Below are 17,307 nucleotides of genomic sequence, written 5' to 3'. Positions count from 1 at the left end.
TGGTGTCATTAAATACGTACAACCTCCTTGCTTTACCTTGATGGTGTTTTGTGCACCATCGTAGAGAGTACCAGCATATCATTGCCAAGGTCGCGCTAGAAGAATGTCGTAGTGCGCCAGTGGGGTGACTAAGCATGTAATGGCCCAACTTTAGTGGCCCCTTCTCGAGCTATGAGTCCAAAACCTTACATGTGAATCTTCTTGAAAAGTTGTATCTGTGGAAGGTTGTGTGTTTGAATAAATTCAGCAGAGATGAAGTTTGCTTTTGTCCCGGTGTCAACAACTGTACGAATATCAATAAGATCGGAACCGTGTAGGAGAGTACCCTTTTGTCTGAAGAGAGGAGCCTTGTCAACTAGTCTGTTTGAGAAGGATGTAAGACTAGCGGAATGAGCTTCGACATCATCATCATCATAGTCAATATCATCGGCATCGAAGGGATAAGGATGTAAATTAGGATCAACATCATCATTTGTCTTTGTTCAGCTGCTTCTCTGTTGCATTCACAGAACGAGTCCTATTAGGGCACTTGTTGAAGTAGTGACCCTTCTCGCCACAATTCTGGCATTTGATGTTCTTCACCAATCACTATCCTTGTTGAATTCTGAATTTTTTTTTAACTCTGCGAGATTCAATATTCCTTTCCTCCATACATGGTGGATGTCTATAAACTAAAGGAGTCTTGGTCACACTCTTTCAATAAATGGACTTCTCTTCAGTTGTCTTGGTATGAGTTGTTGCCACATCAACGAACCTGAAATTAGTTAGCTAATTCGAGTCGGATCTCAGTAATTAGTCCACTGATATATCGTATCACCTGTTGCTAGTTTGTTTCCTAAAGTCGGCACCTTGAAGATTGTGGAATTCGAGGGTGTAGGTATCCGCATCCTTATTGCCTTGTTGAAAATTAAGCAATTTATGAAACATCACCTCATAATTAGGAGGAACAAATTTCCCAGTGAGAATCTACTTCATGACCTCTCAATTGATAATGGGTCCAAGTCGTCTAACAAACATAGAATGTAATACATTATCTCATCATGAACATGCATACCCAATAAACTTGGTGATGATAAGTTCACACTTCTTGTTCGGAAGGGATTATCGGCAAAAAATCCTCTCCACTTTAGTAAGCCAATCAAGAAATTTTTCGGGTCCCTTTTCACTAATGAACTCTGGAATCTCAACTTTGATGCCATAATCTTTGTTAGAAAATTGTCGGGTAACATCTTGAGGTATAATTGGATCATGTTGCTGTCTTTGAGGTGTATCTTCGATCTGTAGGGCATGAAATTGAGGCGGTGGTGCAGACGGTCCTTCGTCAGCTCATGTTTCAAACTTCTGTATAAATGCAAGAATCTTAGTGACGGCGCTTAGAGTTTCGTCCATGAACTTGTCTTGTTTTGGCTCATTCTTCTCAACCCTGGCATCAGTTTTCTGTTGATTCTCTCAATTATCTTAAGATACAATTTCTGCAACTCAGCACTGGTGACGTGACCTGTCTTGATTAGGAAATAGCAAGAAATTCGCTCTCCTACCATTTGATGCGGATCCGGGTTCCAAAAGCTAGAATCAGATTGCTTAGGGCCCACAATAATGACAAAATGTCTCAATTTAATGGTTGAATGGTATTCTTGTAATTTTAGTAACAATCATGTACTGATAGCATAATAAGTGATAGGGACAACTGAGATAGGAAATTAGAAGAGGGGGTATTCTGTAATTGCCAAAGTAAAGAAAGAAATAACAGAACACACTTTTTAGGACAGGGGGGCTTTCTTGTAATAACCACAAATTCAACTCTCTAAAGCAATATAATAACCTGCGATCTTCTTCCCGATAGAAACCAGGGCCAAGGTGGTAAACCAGGGACCGCTTCGAACAACAAATCTCGATCTCCAGGGCTGGTCTCGACCTGGGATTTTTGGTAATGAATCGCAGCAGCAGGATGGTTGTAGATCCAACTTCGACAAGACTCAACAGTTCCAATCAGACTTGTCATGAAACATGCAACTGAATCTGGCGGTAGGAGAGACAACCTGCTCTGTTGCAGACTTGCAGAACTCAAACTTGCAGCAGGAATAGTATTAGGGTTTAAGGGTCTAGGGTTCAGGTCACTTTGGGAAGAACTTCCTTCGCTCTAGATCTTAGGCCAAAAGGGGTGCTTTTGAGGTAGATTGATCAAGCCTTCTGCAGCCCAGTGAAGTAACGGCAACAGAGAAAAGGAAGACCAGAGTATAACAAGGAAGGGGAAGAGGAAGAGGAGAAAACAGAAAAATCAGAGATGGAGAAAGAATATTAGAAAAGGGAAAGAAGAGAACCACGCTCCGCAACCATAGTTTACAACTCAAAACACGTTCCTTCAATTTTCAATCAATTCTTGAAACTGAAATTTCCATTGAGTTACATCAATATAAAGGCAAGCAAAGTGTAAAAATGGAAGGTAAATAAATTGGAAACTAGCCTAAATTAGGAATTGAAATCTAAAATTGAATTTCCCTACTAACTTGACCACACCCTACACTAACAATAAAGGAAACAAATCAGGGTACTAAATTAATCCCAAATTTTCCCACGCCCAATTGCATCACTTCAGAATTAATGTTTGTTGAATGACTCTGATCGAACCATCTTTTGACACAAGGTCAAAATCTTAATTGTTCCCCCTCTCAGACAACAACTATTCACATTAATACTAACATTTCACGAGGGTATTATAACAAGATTTCCTATTCCTCTACCCTCTATATGTATAAACATTGAAATTGTGTAATGTATCTCTATTTTCCCTTTGAATGCTCTGGTCTCCCCTCCTCCCCCAACCCCAACCCCAACCCCAACCCCAACCCCAAAAGGTCAAGCTAGTTGTGGTCCCATCATGCATATCACCAATATGCTAGAACACTGACATTGTATTTGTAACTTATAATTGGGTATTTAAGAGTAGCCATTGACAGAACTATTTTTCCTAAAGCTCAGACAGCTTTTAATAGCATGGCGAAGGTGTTGTTGATTATATTTTTCAAACTTACTGGCATTTATGATATTCATTTTTTCAATGCCACATGAAGTTGTTGGTGTACAATGTCTTGTATTCCGTCGCAGTTTAATCTAAGGAGTATTAGTGCAGCGCCTCGATAGGCAGGACGGTGGTCCCGCTAGCCGGTTAGCGGGTTGTGGGGGTTACAAGGGGGTACGAGGCCCCTGCATAGCAGGGGGTGTAGGGGGCGCAGCCCCCCGCTCAAAATTTTCTTTTATTTGAGGGTAATTGTGTACTTTCCGGATTAGGGTTTTTTGTTATATGTTTGTAGCGAGGGTTTCTTTCTCTGTAATGCAAGCAATACTGAGAGGTGTGAGGGACGAGCGTTGTAACCCTATTCTCCATTGATAGTGAAGCAGGATCTCATCTCACCGGGGATGTAGGCAACCTTGCCGAACCTCGTAAATCTGTGTGCATTGTTTGTTCTGTTTTTCCATTATCTTCTTCATCGTTTTAGGGTTGCGTTTCTACAAACTGGTATCAGAGCTCTAGGTTTCCGTTTTCTAGGGTTTACTATCACGATGGTAGGGAAGGGATCGAATGTCAAGTATGATATCGAGCGGTTCAATGGGAAGAACAATTTCATTCTTTGGCGTCAAAGGATGGAGGATCTTCTGATACAACAGGGTTTGGCGAAAACGTTGTTGGGGAAGTCGAAGAAACCTACAAAAATTACTGACGAAGATTGGGAGGAGATGGAGGAAAAGGCTGTAAGTGCTATTCGATTGAATCTTTTTGATGATGCCCTATTATATGTTGTGGGTATCGAATCTGCACTGCAGTTATGGGCGAAACTTGAAAGCATCTACATGACGAAGTTCTTAACGAACAAGTTGTTTGTGAAAAAGCAATTGTATTCTCTACAGATGGAGGAAGGTACAGATCTATTAGAGCATCTTAACATGTTCAATCAGATCGTAAGTAAACTTGCAAACCTAGAGGTTAAGATTGAGGATGAAGACAAGGTGTTACTGTTGCTGTCATTGCTCCCAGAATCATATGATCACCTGGTAACGACTCTCTTGTATGGGAAGGAGACCCTTGAGATGGATGAAGTCGCGGCTACCCTCATGTCCAATGATACAAGGAAGAATGCCAGTAGTACAAAATCTCAAGGAGAAGGTTTTTTTGGAGGTGACAAGGAGCAAGAAAGAGGAAGATCAAATCAGAAGGGATCTGGGAAGAGTCGATCGAAATCAAAAGGGGCAAAGATAAAGTCTCTTGTTACTATTGCAAGAAGGAAGGTCATCTAAAAAGAGAGTGCTTGAAGAGGAAGACGGACTTGAAGAAGAAAGGTGTAGATGAGGCATTTAAGGAAGCTAGCGTGGTTGACAGTTCAGATGGAGATGATGGAGATGTACTCTCTATATCATCAGGTAAGAATCCACCTTCTGATTCTTGAATTTTAGATTCTGGATGTTCATATCACCTGTGTCCACATAAGGATTGGTTTGATACATATCAACCATATAATGGTAGGTCTGTCCTAATGGGGAATGATGCTGTATGCAAGATCATTGGGATAGACACTATCAAAATCAAGATGTTTGATGGGATAGTAAGAACTTTAGCAGATGTGAGACATGTACCAGAATTAAGAAAAAACTTAGTATCTTTGGGGGCACTTGACACAAATGGCTGCAAGTACATAGCAGAAGGTGGAGTTCTCAAAGTTATTAAGGGTGTTATGGTTGTCATTAAGGGACAGCTAACAGGAAACCTATACAGACTCATAAGGAGCACCGTTACAAGTGGAGCATCTGTGACTACAGATGCGAGATTTGATACAGATGATACCTATCTATGGCATATGGGATTAGGGCATATGGGAGAAAGAGGATTGATGGAGCTTCATAAAAGGAAACTATTGAACGGAGTGAAAACTTGTAAACTAAACTTCTGTAAGTATTGTGTGTTCGGGAAACAATGCAAGGTTAGTTTCAAAACTGCAAAACATAAGAGTAAAGGGGTGCTTGATTATGTACACAATGATGTATGGGGTCCTTCAACAACAAAATCTAAAGGTGGGGTAGAATATTTTGTGACCTTTGTTGATGATTACTCAAGGGAAGTCTGGATCTATTTCATGAATCATAAAAGTGAGGTGTTCACTAAATTTAAGGAATGGAAGGCTGAGGTAGAAAGGAAGACAGGAAAAAAAATTAAGTACTTGAGAACAGATAATGGAGGGGAGTACGTGTACAAGCCATTTCTAAAATTGTGTAAAGCTGAAGGGATTACACGTCACTGCATAGTTCCAAAGACACCGCAGCAAAATGGTGTAGCTGAAAGGATGAACAGAACACTTCTAGAAAGAGCTCGGAGTATGAGGCTGAATGCAGGGTTGAGTAAGAGATTTTGGGCAGAAGCAGTGAATATGGCATGTTTCCTCATCAATAGGTCTCCATCAAAGGCGATTGATTGTAAAATTCCCGAAGAGGTATGGACAGGAAAATCAGTAGATTATTCTATTTTAAAAATATTTGGTTGTCTAACCTATGCACATGTTGAGAGTGAACAGCGTTCCAAGTTAGACTCAAAGTTTAAGCAGTGTATTTTTCTTGGTTTTAAGAAAGATGTAAAGAGATTCAAGTTGTGGGATCCAAGTTCACAGAAAGTTGTGATTAGCAGAGACGATGTGCTTGATGAGTCGCATATGGTGAAGTCAAAATGTAATTCACAAACAGTTGGTGAAAATAAAGAAGGTTCTACTGTGCAGGTGGAGTTAGGTGAGTCAGAAACAACAAGAGAAAATGAGTCATCCAGTGACTTACCAGGACAACAGGAAGCAGTAGAAGTTCCCTATACTGTAGCAAAGGGTAAAGGGAAGCGTACTCACAAAGCACCTGTGAGATACGGGTTTGAGGACATGGTTGCCTATGCCCTCACTGTAGGTATAGGTGATCCATCTTCATACCATGATGCTTTGAGTGATGCACAACATGATAAATGGATGGCAGCTATGATGTAGGAAATTGAGTCTCTACAGAAGAACAAAACTTGGAAGATTGTGGAAAAATCTAAGGGAAGAAAAATCATTGGGTGTAAATGGGTCTTTCGTAAGAAAGAGGCAGCATTTGAGAAGGAGCGTGAAAGGTATAAGGTCAGACTTGCAGCCAAGGGCAATGCACAAAAGGAAGGGATAGACTACAATGAAATATTCTCTCTACTGGTGAAACACATTTCAATTAGGGTACTACTTGCTTTGGTTGCCATGTATGATTTGGAGTTTGAGCAGCTTGATGTGAAGACTGCATTTCTTCATGGTGACTTGGAGGAACAGATTTGCATGGAGCAGTCTGAAGGTTTCAAGGTGCTAGGAAAGGAAGATCATGTTTGTCTGCTTAAGAGGTCGCTTTATGGTCTTAAGCAATCTCCTAGACAATGGTACAAACGTTTTGATTCCCACATGATGAAGATTGGCTACATAAGAAGTGAGTATGATAGTTATGTTTATTATAAAGTGTCAAGTGATAATTCAATTATTTTGTTGATGCTTTTTGTTGATGACATGCTCATTGCTGCAAAGAATAAACATGACATAGTCTCTTTGAAGTCTTTGTTGAGTGCTGAATTTGAGATGAAGGATCTTGGTGCTGCTAAGAAGATCCTTGGCATGGAAATCCTTAGAGATAGAAATGCAGGTAAACTTTAGGTAACTTAGAAGAGGTATATTGAAAAGGTGCTAGAGCGTTTCAACATGGAAAAGGCTAAGCCGATTAGCACTCCATTAGCTAGCCATTTCAAGTTATCTGAAAGGGAATGCCCTACAACACATAAGGAGGTGGAGCATATGTCTCAGGTCCCCTATGCTAGCGCAGTTGAGAGTCTCATGTATGCTATGATTTGTAGCAGGCCGGATTTATTTCATGCAGTCAGTGTTGTTAGCAGATACATGAGTAATCCAGGGAAGGAGCACTGGAATGCAATTAAGTGGATCTTTAGATATTTGAGCAAGACTAAAGATACAGATGTTATGTTTAGTGGCAAGGGAAGTTCCGCAGAATTGGCAGGTTATGTTGATTTCGACTATGCTGGTGATTTAGATAAGAGGAGGTTTACTATAGGGTATGTATTTACATTGGTTGGTGGACTTATATCATAGAGGGTGATGCTTCAGTCTACAATAGCATTGTCCACTACAGAAGCAAAGTACATGGCGGCAGTTAAGGCTGCCAAGGAAGGAGTCTGGTTGGCTGGATTGGTTCATGAGTTGGGGTTGGAGCAACGAGGTACAATGTTACATTGTGACAGTCAGAGTGCCATACATCTTGCAAAGAATTAGGTGTTTCATGCAAGGACAAAGCATATTGATGTGAGATTTCACAAGATCAGGGAGCTTGTGTCAGAAGGCAGTATTCACTTAAGAAAAATTCATACAGATCTCAATTCTGCAGATATGTTTACGAAGCCAATTACTACAGAGAAGTTCAAGTCCTGTTTGGACTTGATTAATATTACTCATTGTTGAAGATGAGGGACGCACCAAACAGGTGCGGGTTTGTACCTCTGATGAGGTTCGGGGATGAAGACTTCTATAGGTTATCTTTACAGGAGGCTTGACAGAATTCAAGCCAAGATGGAGATTGTTGGTGTACGATGTCTTGTATTCCGTCGTAGTTTAATCCAGGGAGTACTAGTGCTGTGCCTCGACAGGCAGGATGGCGGTCCTGCTAGCTAGTTAGCGAGCCGTGGGGGTTGCAAGGGGGTAGGAGGCCCTTGCATAACAGGGGGTGTAGGGGGGCACTGCCCCCCGCTCGAATTTTTTTAATTTTTATTTGAGGGCAATTGTGTACTTTTCGGATTAGGGTTTTTTGCTATATATTTGTAGCGAGGGTTTCTTTCTCTGTAATGCAAGCAATACTGAGAGGTGTGAGGGACGAGCGCCGTAACCCTATTCTGCATTGATCGTGAAGCAGGATCTCATCTCACTGGGGACTTATGCAACCTTGCCGAACCTCGTAAATCTGTGTGCATTGTTTGTTCTATTTTTCCATTATATTCTGCATCATTTTAGGGTTGCGTTTTACAGAAATCACCGTGGTCGATGTAGTCCAGGATTTAATACCTCTCTCTATTGTCTTTCCTATGGTAGTCTTCACTTCATAAAAGTCTTTGCTCTGCCTTTTCATGGCTGGAGCTTAACTTCTTTTTGTTACTAGAATACAGTTGGCCACTAGTCATGATATACATTGATAATGCAAAATTTCGTTCCTGGCCACCAGCTTGAATACACATTTTATTCATTTTTAGATTGATCATTAGTCACTTTCTTCCCATTCACATTCCATCACTGTTAATGTGCTTTTTCCTTGTTGACCCAGGAACTAGTAGAGTCTGTATTGTGGAATAACGTTGAAGCGCTCTGGAATGCACCTGTGCAGCCTGAGTTGGGTTCTGAGTGGAAGACCTGGAAGCAAGAAGTCATGAAGTGGTTCTCAACTTCACAACCCATAGCTGGTGGTGGAGACACAGAACAGCAGAACAGTGATGACTACATGACAATGGATCCCCAAAGCAGCAGGAAAAGGCCCAAGCTTGAAGTCCGTCGTGCAGATGTTCAGGCTTCCCAGTTGCAAGCTGTGCCTTTGCATGGTGTTCATCCTCAAGCTAACATGATTGAGATTGATTCTTCATTTTTCAATAGCCAGGGTCCTGGAAGTACTATAACGTTGGAGCCAGAGCGTCCCAAAGAGGGAGCATTTACTGAGGGAACTGTTCGAACAGAGTATCATGGTAGCATGGCGGACAGATGGGATGGGATTGTAGTTGAAGCTGAAAATCCTGAGTTCATCCAAATGGCAGAAGTGGAAGGGACAACTGTTTTAGGAGGGAGTGGTAGCAAAATGTTGGATCCTGGTAATAAATACCGCCAGTGCCTGGCTTTTATTGAAGCTAAGGGAAGGCAGTGTGGGAGGTGGGCAAGTGATGGTGAGGTTTACTGTTGTGTACACTTGGCCTCTCTGGGTAAAGCTGCAAAGGAGGAACAATCTCCTATTAATGTGCCCATGTGTGAAGGCACCACTACTCATGGTACGAAATGTAAGCATCGGTCTCAATATGGCTTCCCATTTTGCAAGAAACATAAGATTCAGAATAGTCAATACTTGATGAATATTGAAAGTTCAACCACATCAGGGAATAAGCAAGAGAGTGAGCACAAGGAGAAGATTCCTGGGTCAGGAACTGCATATGGCAAGGAAATAATTTTAGCAGATCAAAACATTGCAGTCTCGGTTATGGAGGGAGAACCCCTAAGTGTGAAAAATATCATAAATGAGAAATCTGAGCATCCCATTAAGGGCTTCACTGGTACGGAGTTGCTGCAGTGCATCGGCTCATACAATACAAATAGCAAAGATCCTTGTCTTGAACGTGCAAGGCTGCATTCACTGTATTGCGAAAAACACAAACCAGGCTTTCTTAAACGGGCAAGGAATGGTAAGAGCAGGATAATATCAAAGGATGTATTTGTTGATCTTCTGCGGAACTGCAGCTCCCAAGAGCAAAAATTACATTTGCATCAAGCTTGTGAGCTTCTTTATGATTACATCAAGAAGGTTGTTTCCCACCGAAACCCAGTTCCTAAGGAGGCCCAACTCCAATTGATCTTATTTGATGCTTCTAAAGATTTATGTGTCGGTCAATGCCTTGAGAAATTAGTTTGCTGTGAAAAAGAGAAGCTCAAGAGGCTCTGGGGCTTTAATGTGAATGAAGATAAGCCAGTTTCCCCTTCCCGTGCAGAACAAATAGTCCTGAAGCCTGTGGTCCATGAGAATACACACAACACTCAGAGGTCTGTTAAGTGCAAGATTTGTACAGAGGAATTTTGTGATGGGGAAGCACTAGGAGCCCATTGGATGGGTGCTCACAAGAAAGAGGCACATTGGTTGTTCAGAGGGTATGCCTGTGCAATCTGCATGAATTCATTTACAAATAAGAAAGTTCTTGAGACCCATGTGAGAGAGAGACATGGGGTGCAATTCTTAGAGCAGTGCATACTTTCCCAGTGTATACCTTGTGGTAGCCATTTTGAGAATCCCAAACAGCTATGGTTGCATGTCTTCTCTGTGCATTCTGCAGATTTTGGGCAACCAAGCATTCCTGAACATCAGAATGTATCTGCAGGTGAAGCTTCTCCTCCAAAGACCAAGCTAGGCAATGATGATGGCATGGTAAATAACTCCAAGATTCAATGTGGAGCCCGAAGGTTTATTTGTCGGTTTTGTGGGTTGAAGTTTGATCTCCTACCCGATCTAGGACGCCACCATCAAGCTGCTCATATGAATCCAAGTTCTATAGGCCAACGCACACTCAAGAAAGGGACCCGTGTTGAACCTTATAAACTAAAATCAGGGAGACTTAGCCATCCTGGATTTAAGAAAGGTCTCAGAGCAGCATCATATAGAATCAGGAACAGGGGAAATTTGAATATGAAGAAACTCATTCAGTCATCTGGGTCAGTTAGCAATGGGGGGACTGCAGTGCAGGCTCAGGTAAATGAGACTGAAGGTCTTGATAGATTGGCTGAACCACAGTGCTCGACTGTTGCCAAGATTTTGTTTGCTGGGATTAAGAAAACAATGCCCCGACCACATAACCCTGAGATTCTTTCTGTTGCTCGCTCAACTTGCTGCAGGGTAAGCCTCCAAGCGACACTGCAGGAGAAGTATGGAGTATTACCTGAGCGTTTGTATCTGAAAGCGGCCAAACTCTGCAGTGAATTTAATATTCAAGTGCAGTGGCATCAAGAAGGGTTCATCTGTCCTAAAGGATGTAAACCAGTCATAAACTCCCAGTTTTCATCACCCTTGATGCCTCTCCCAAGTAGTTTTGTCGAACCCACATCTACACTTTCAGTAGGATCTATAAGCAGTATGGAGTGGGAAATGGATGAGTGTCATTACATAATTGATTCTCAGCATATCAAAGCAAAACTTACGAGAAAAGTGATAGTCTTATGTGAAGATGTTAGCTTTGGGAGGGAATCAGTCCCAGTAGCTTGTGTGGTGGATGACGATCTTATGGGTTCGGTCGACAACATTTTAGAGGACGGGTCTGCTCAAAAAAATGCTGGCTGTCAGATGCCTTGGGAGAGCTTTACCTATGTCACTGAGCGGTTTCTTGATCCATCCCTAGGCCTTGACACTGAGGTATGCATTACTCTCTGAATTTCTTTAGTCTTAGGTCTACCCTGTCTAGCTTGGATTATGAAACATTGAATGTAGGTGTGTCACTTTGATATTTGCATCATTGCATGTCAATATAACAAGTATACAGGGCATGTGTGATGCAGATCTGGGGTTTCAAAACCCGATTTGGGTCGCTTACAGGCCCTCGCAAATAATACATAACTGAGATAGGTAAGTGGATGTCAACGAAAGCACTCTAACAAAAGAAAGTTGTAAGTCGTGTTATGGTAAAGTTGTTTGAAAAGGGTAAACTAGGAAGAGATAAAGGGCAAATGCTAATAAAAGAGAGGAGGTGCAATTTTAAGAAAGCAAAATAAAAGAAGTAATGAGAAGGGGGAAGGAACAGTCGCCTCCAACCTTCAGCAACAGAACCAGTGGTAATATGACTTCAGTTTGGGCAAGAGAACTCTTTTGTTTAACCACCAGTGAACCTGAGATTTCAAGAGGAGACCCACCATCCTCTTGTATGCAAGTGTTAATAGGCCAAACAGGGAATCAAATAGCAGGATACGGGTCTGGGAAAACCTTGGTGGTAGAACTGAACTCAGTTCTGTTGAGGATTTGGTTCTCAGTACTGCAGCACTCTTTAAGTAACCAAGTTGGACTGATTTAGTTGCCCCTAGGAGTAGCACCAGTCCCAAAATCTGAGAGGGAAAAGGGAAGAATTGACAGTGTTATATTCAAGTCTTTGGACTGTCAAAACTGCCCAGAAAGTATAAAGAAGAAGGAAGGGAGGGAGGGAGGAAGGAAAGAAATCGCACATGCACACAGCCATGCAGGCTTCCACAAAACTCAACAATTCATTCTTTCAATCTGTCTAATTCCTTGGATTACAATCATATAAAATAAGAGAAGGGAAAAGACTCCTAAAAACTCCTAAAATCATACTAGACCCAAAAACCAATTACACCCGGTTCTCGATCTGGTTTCCCAAACCTGCTTCAGGTCGATCCATGGAAGTGCTTCTGTGTCAATGCAGTACACTAAGCAGTTGGTTTGGAAAAGGAGATCTTGTCCCGAAATATATAATCCCATTATGAGCTGTACTTGTTTGCCTTAATCCTCCACTTCTGCTTTTCTAACTGTTAAAAAGAGCTTGATATATTGGATGGTTACGTTCATATGTTGTATATGGGATTCTTATCTCCCTAATTCTCCCTACCTTTCTTTTTCTTTCTTTGTTAGAATTAATAGAATGTCTATGTATGTGTGCACAATTGTGCAAATGGTTTTCCTGGATGCTCTGTTTGGTAAAGTCTGATGGCCTGTTTTCTTACGTGGGTGGCTGAGGTGCCATGTGAATGTTTTGCCAATTTAGCATAATCCACATCGTGACTTTAGCTCGATAGACCTCTAATGTGGTCATAGTGCTTAAAACCATACTGGTTTGGTTGAGCTGGGTTATACTGGAACCAGCGACCCAAGTTGTTCCCAGATTTACAGTTGGATTCCTGCTCTTTGGTGACAACCAGTAGTAAAATGGGAAAGGGAACCAGAGCCAATTTTGGTTTGATGTCTGCTCTGGTTTTTGCAATTATTGTTATTTCAATTCCTTTACTGAAGAAATTAAATAATTCTGTGGCCATCATTCAAGAGGGAATAAATCCAATGCAAGGTGCACTATGCGTTAAAATTGGGCAAGGGCATTTCTTAAATGACCATTCGAAGAGGGATCATCATTTGATGGACAGTTTGAATTGGCCATGTCAGAGTTTGAATTGGCCATGTCAGCCCTTCTCATGACTTTTGCAAAAAAGTATGGATGGTCAATGCCGGAAATATCTTTGTTCTCTACTTTCTTTGGATGGATCCCATTGATTGGTCCTGAGTACCCAGTATGTGCGTCAGCTTGTGTATGTGTATTCATTCCTATAAACAAATATTAATGTATTCTGAATTTTTCTGCACAGAGTTCACAGCTAGGATGTGCTTGCCCGCATTCAACATGTTATCCTGAAACATGTGATCATGTGTACCTCTTTGACAATGATTATGAAAATGCGGAGGACATTTATGGTAAAACAATGCGTGGTAGATTTCCATATGATGAAAAAGGCCAGATCATTTTGGAGGTAATTTTATGGGATTTTCACCTTCAATTATTGCATTCGTTATTTTATATGCTCAACTGTTGGAATGCTAGTCTTGGTTGGTCGAGGGTTTTACTGGTCTTTTCTGTTCTTTTAGTTTAAACATGTTCTGAGAGGGGTTGGCCATCTATCCTTTTTTTTTTTTTTTTTTTGGGGTTAGGTTGGCCATCTTTCCATACTGATATGATGCACCTTTCCATACTGATATGATGCACACTTCTTTCTCTTCTCTCTGTGCTCTGCATTATTCACGTTTTGATGGGTCCCGTCAAGAAAATTCCTTCCAATCTGGAATTTTCTTCTGGACTTTTTACCTTCTTTAGGCCCAGCAGGCTTCCTGGGTTAGATTTAGATACATAATAATATTGGCTTCTGAATTCTCTTCAAGGCATTTTAATAGAGTATTACATTACATATTCATTTTATAACAAAGGAAGGTCACTAAACTTGATGCTTTTCTTGTTTTCCTGAACTTTGAAGGAGGGTTACCTAGTCTATGAGTGCAACTCCATGTGCAGCTGTGACAAAACTTGTCAGAACAGGGTTTTGCAGAATGGTGTTCAGGTCAAATTGGAGGTCTTCAAGACAAAAAATAAGGTAACAGTTGATGGACTATCTGTTGGTGTTCATGAATCCCATATTAATTTCCTCCTCTGCTTCACAGGGTTGGGCAGTAAGAGCTGCTGAAGCAATTTCACGTGGGACATTTGTGTGTGAGTACATTGGGGAGGTTTTAAATGATCAAGAGGCAAACAGGAGGGGCGAGAGGTTTTAGATACTTTTCCACAGTTGAATTCTGTTTTCCAATGATAGGTCTACTGCTTTATCTTGACCAAGCCTGTTTCAAAATTTCAGGTATGACACTGAAGGCTGCAGCTATTTGTATGACATTGACACTCATATCAACGACCTGAATGGACTGACCGAGGGTGCTGTCCCTTACGTGATTGATGCTACCAAATATGGGAATGTTTCACGGTTCATCAATCACAGGTAAGTAATAAGCTACTGGTGAAGCTGTCTTGCTGAATGTGAATGTGATTTCTTGCCAATGAGCCCTGTAAAATCTATTCCCTTATTCATGGTCCACCTTCAAATCATTTTGGAGCATTCATCCAATGCTCCATTTAACATTCTAAGTTCGTGCATATTGGGACAACTAGATTCCTCTTCAGCAATTTTACTCGAGTTTCTGCTTTTGAATGGGTGACCAAGTTACATAATTCTGCTATGTATGTTTGGTGTAGGCAGAACTTGCTAATTGAAGCTTTCATTTTGATGCATTAGGAAGGCAAAATATAAGCTATACTATCATGGAATAATATGTGTGTGTTCATTATGGACACAACCAACATTCTGTCTATTTCTGCCTAGGATATATTCACTGCTTTTTAATTTGCTGTGTATATGATTGTTGGTTGTAGTTGCTCGCCAAACCTTGTGAATTACCAAGTGCTAGTGGAGAGCATGGATTGCCAGCTTGCACATATTGGTCTCTATGCAAGTCGTGATGTATGAACTCAAATCTTTTACAGTATGGATGCTTATTTCTTCCATTATATAAGACATGGCTAACAGGTTCAGTAAACTGAATTTTGTATATGACTTGACAAGACTGGACAACCTTTTCGAAATTCAAGTATTCCAGGGCATGATGCATGGGAACAAATTCTGCCATTTGATAGGGGATGGTTGAATAAGGGTCCCTTACTCCCTGGTTCCTACTTGTGCTACTACCGAAATAATCTGAGTTGGTTAAGATAAACTGACCTGGGAGATCCATGTGTGTTGCGAAGGTAGAAATTGTACCAATTTTGGTAGTTCCTATCCTACCACCAACTGTATGTAAGGGCAAACTGGTTCTAGCCCTTACGAATGCCAATGATTACTCATGAACTTTGATGGTGTAGGACAACAGAAGCTGATTTTCTTTCAGTTAACTTATTTGCTGACCTGCCGGCTCTTATGGGCAGATTGCGATTGGAGAGGAGCTAGCTTATGACTATCGCTACAAGCTACTACCGGGAGGTGGTCGACCTTGCCATTGTGGTGCTTCCAACTGCCGGGGTCGCTTATACTGAGCTTATGGACAGTTTCACCTAGAAGCATATTGGAGGTCTAGTTCTTCTGAGGCAACATGAAATTTGGTACTACTACAATCAGATTATCAGAACTTGAGCTGCTAATAAAATGGGAAAGCTTTTCATGTTTAAGAAAATATATCATTCTTTGCCTTGAAACGGTCCGTCCAAAAAAAAATAAAAAAGGAAGTCCCCATTGAAGATTTGTTGATTTTATTCAAAACAGTAGAAAAACTTTTGGATTCAAAACCGATTGATTGTTTATTAAGAGAATTTTGTTCTGTTCTACTAGAAAAAAATTAGAGAAGAAAAGCATCCAATTCAGAACATGTCACATTGTACTTCCTGTTTCATCAAAAAAAAAAGAAAAAAAAAAAGTCACTGTACTTCCTGTACGATAAAATTTCTGATATCTTTCTTTCTTCTTCTTCTTCTTTATTTTTTAATTTTTTTAATTATATTTATTTTTTATTATTCTTATTTTTTTTATTTAATGCCTAAAGAAAAATTCATTAAAAGAGATAATTTAGTACATCCAGATTAGTGCCCTGAGTTTTGGATTTTAGACTTTTTGTCCATTACAAGATAAGTGATACGCTTAAACAAAAGCACTAGATCATTGGATTGCCTGAGATAAAAATGAGTTAAAAAAAAAGAGGAGGAATAGCGCTCCAAGGCCACGCTTTGGTGCTTTTGTTCAAAAGTAGATTATGACCTTTAGAATCACTCGAAATTTCTTTCACATTTTAGTCATTTTCCTTTGCCTGCTTCAAACCAGTGAGAAAGGCCTCTATTAATTGCATTAATACGTTTTTTTCTAAAGTGAGACAAATTTCCCTTTAAAAATAACACCACTTCCTTGTCAAGAAACATTATGAACAATGTTTTTAACATCTGTGCAAATTAAAATGGGAAAATTCACATTGGGGGGAGGGGTTAGGGGGGACAATGGTATAGTGTCCTAGAGATGTCCCTGGTGATAGAAATCTTCTGGTGTTTTCAGCCACATTGTTACATCGACCTTGATTGTGAATAAATTGGAGGAAATTAGTAGCAAGATAAGTACATGTTGCCAAAAAAAAAAAAAAAATTTGTAATCACCAATTCTTGTTTGCATCTAGAATATCAGAAAGTGGAAACACCAATATGGGTGGGTATTGTTGGGGTTACGATGTCTTGTGTGTGGGTTGATTATGAAGGGTTATTAAAAAGACGTAGTGCCAAAGGCCTTGAGACCTGAAGGAATCGGCTCACCTTGTGTGTCATCTTCGTTATCAAGGCCTCAAGGCCTCAACAGACTGGTAGGTCCATGGTGGGGGGTTTGGGGGCTGCCGCCCATGTGGAATTTTTTTGAGGGTTACATGTATATTTTGGTATTGGTTAATTTTCTAAAATCTAAGAGAGGTGGGAGGAGGGGCGGCTATATATCCTTTTCTCCATTGATGGTGAAGTAGATCTCAACTCATCATGGTTGTAGGCAATCTTGACAAAGCGTGATTGTTTGTCTGCAATTTCTATTTTTTTTCTATTTTGTTTTAGGTTTTCATTGGACTACAAGGTTTAGGGAGGATCATAATATACGCAGTCTTACCCCCGCTTTGCGGAAAAGCTGTTTTTCAGCTGGAACCTACGACCAATAGATCGCAATGAAGTAACCATACCGTTGCACCAAGTCTGCCCTCTCAGGTTGGGCTTGGGCTGAGAAAACTAAAGCATAGGCCTGGTTCAATTAGGCTTATATTGAAGCTTTTGATATCTTGAACACGGACAAACCTTATTCCAAAGATACCTGCACAAAATCATTAACATCTTGAATTATTGATAGTGTTCTCTGAGCAGGCGGGCATAGGGGAGCATACCATTGAGTAGTGAAAAACAAGGATGTAGTTCATGATATCGGTTTC

The 17,307-nt window shown here is 40.7% G+C and overlaps 1 protein-coding gene across 2 annotated transcripts in view; it reads left to right on the top strand.

The window, feature by feature from the left end:
• The window catches only part of LOC122073132 (histone-lysine N-methyltransferase SUVR5-like), a 29,621-nt gene extending 13,815 nt beyond the window's left edge, over nucleotides 1-15,806 (top strand). The window contains exons 6-12 of one of the 2 annotated variants that reach the window (XM_042637666.1): nucleotides 8,365-11,193; nucleotides 13,143-13,304; nucleotides 13,803-13,919; nucleotides 13,987-14,090; nucleotides 14,178-14,315; nucleotides 14,747-14,834; nucleotides 15,296-15,806. In XM_042637666.1, coding sequence (XP_042493600.1) covers nucleotides 8,365-11,193; nucleotides 13,143-13,304; nucleotides 13,803-13,919; nucleotides 13,987-14,090; nucleotides 14,178-14,315; nucleotides 14,747-14,834; nucleotides 15,296-15,403 — 3,546 coding nt within the window. In that variant the 3' untranslated portion in view covers nucleotides 15,404-15,806. Of the gene's footprint in view, nucleotides 1-8,364; nucleotides 11,194-13,142; nucleotides 13,305-13,802; nucleotides 13,920-13,986; nucleotides 14,091-14,177; nucleotides 14,320-14,746; nucleotides 14,835-15,295 lie in introns of those variants that run through there. The other variant, XM_042637667.1, reaches the window with a different exon arrangement.
• Nucleotides 15,807-17,307: the final 1,501 nt, after the last annotated feature.

Source organism: Macadamia integrifolia, chromosome 3, assembly GCF_013358625.1.
Source record: "Macadamia integrifolia cultivar HAES 741 chromosome 3, SCU_Mint_v3, whole genome shotgun sequence".
Classification (NCBI taxonomy): Eukaryota; Viridiplantae; Streptophyta; class Magnoliopsida; order Proteales; family Proteaceae; genus Macadamia; species Macadamia integrifolia.
The sequence above is the reverse complement of the archived record's forward strand: the minus strand, read 5'-3'. Positions and strand labels throughout refer to the sequence as shown.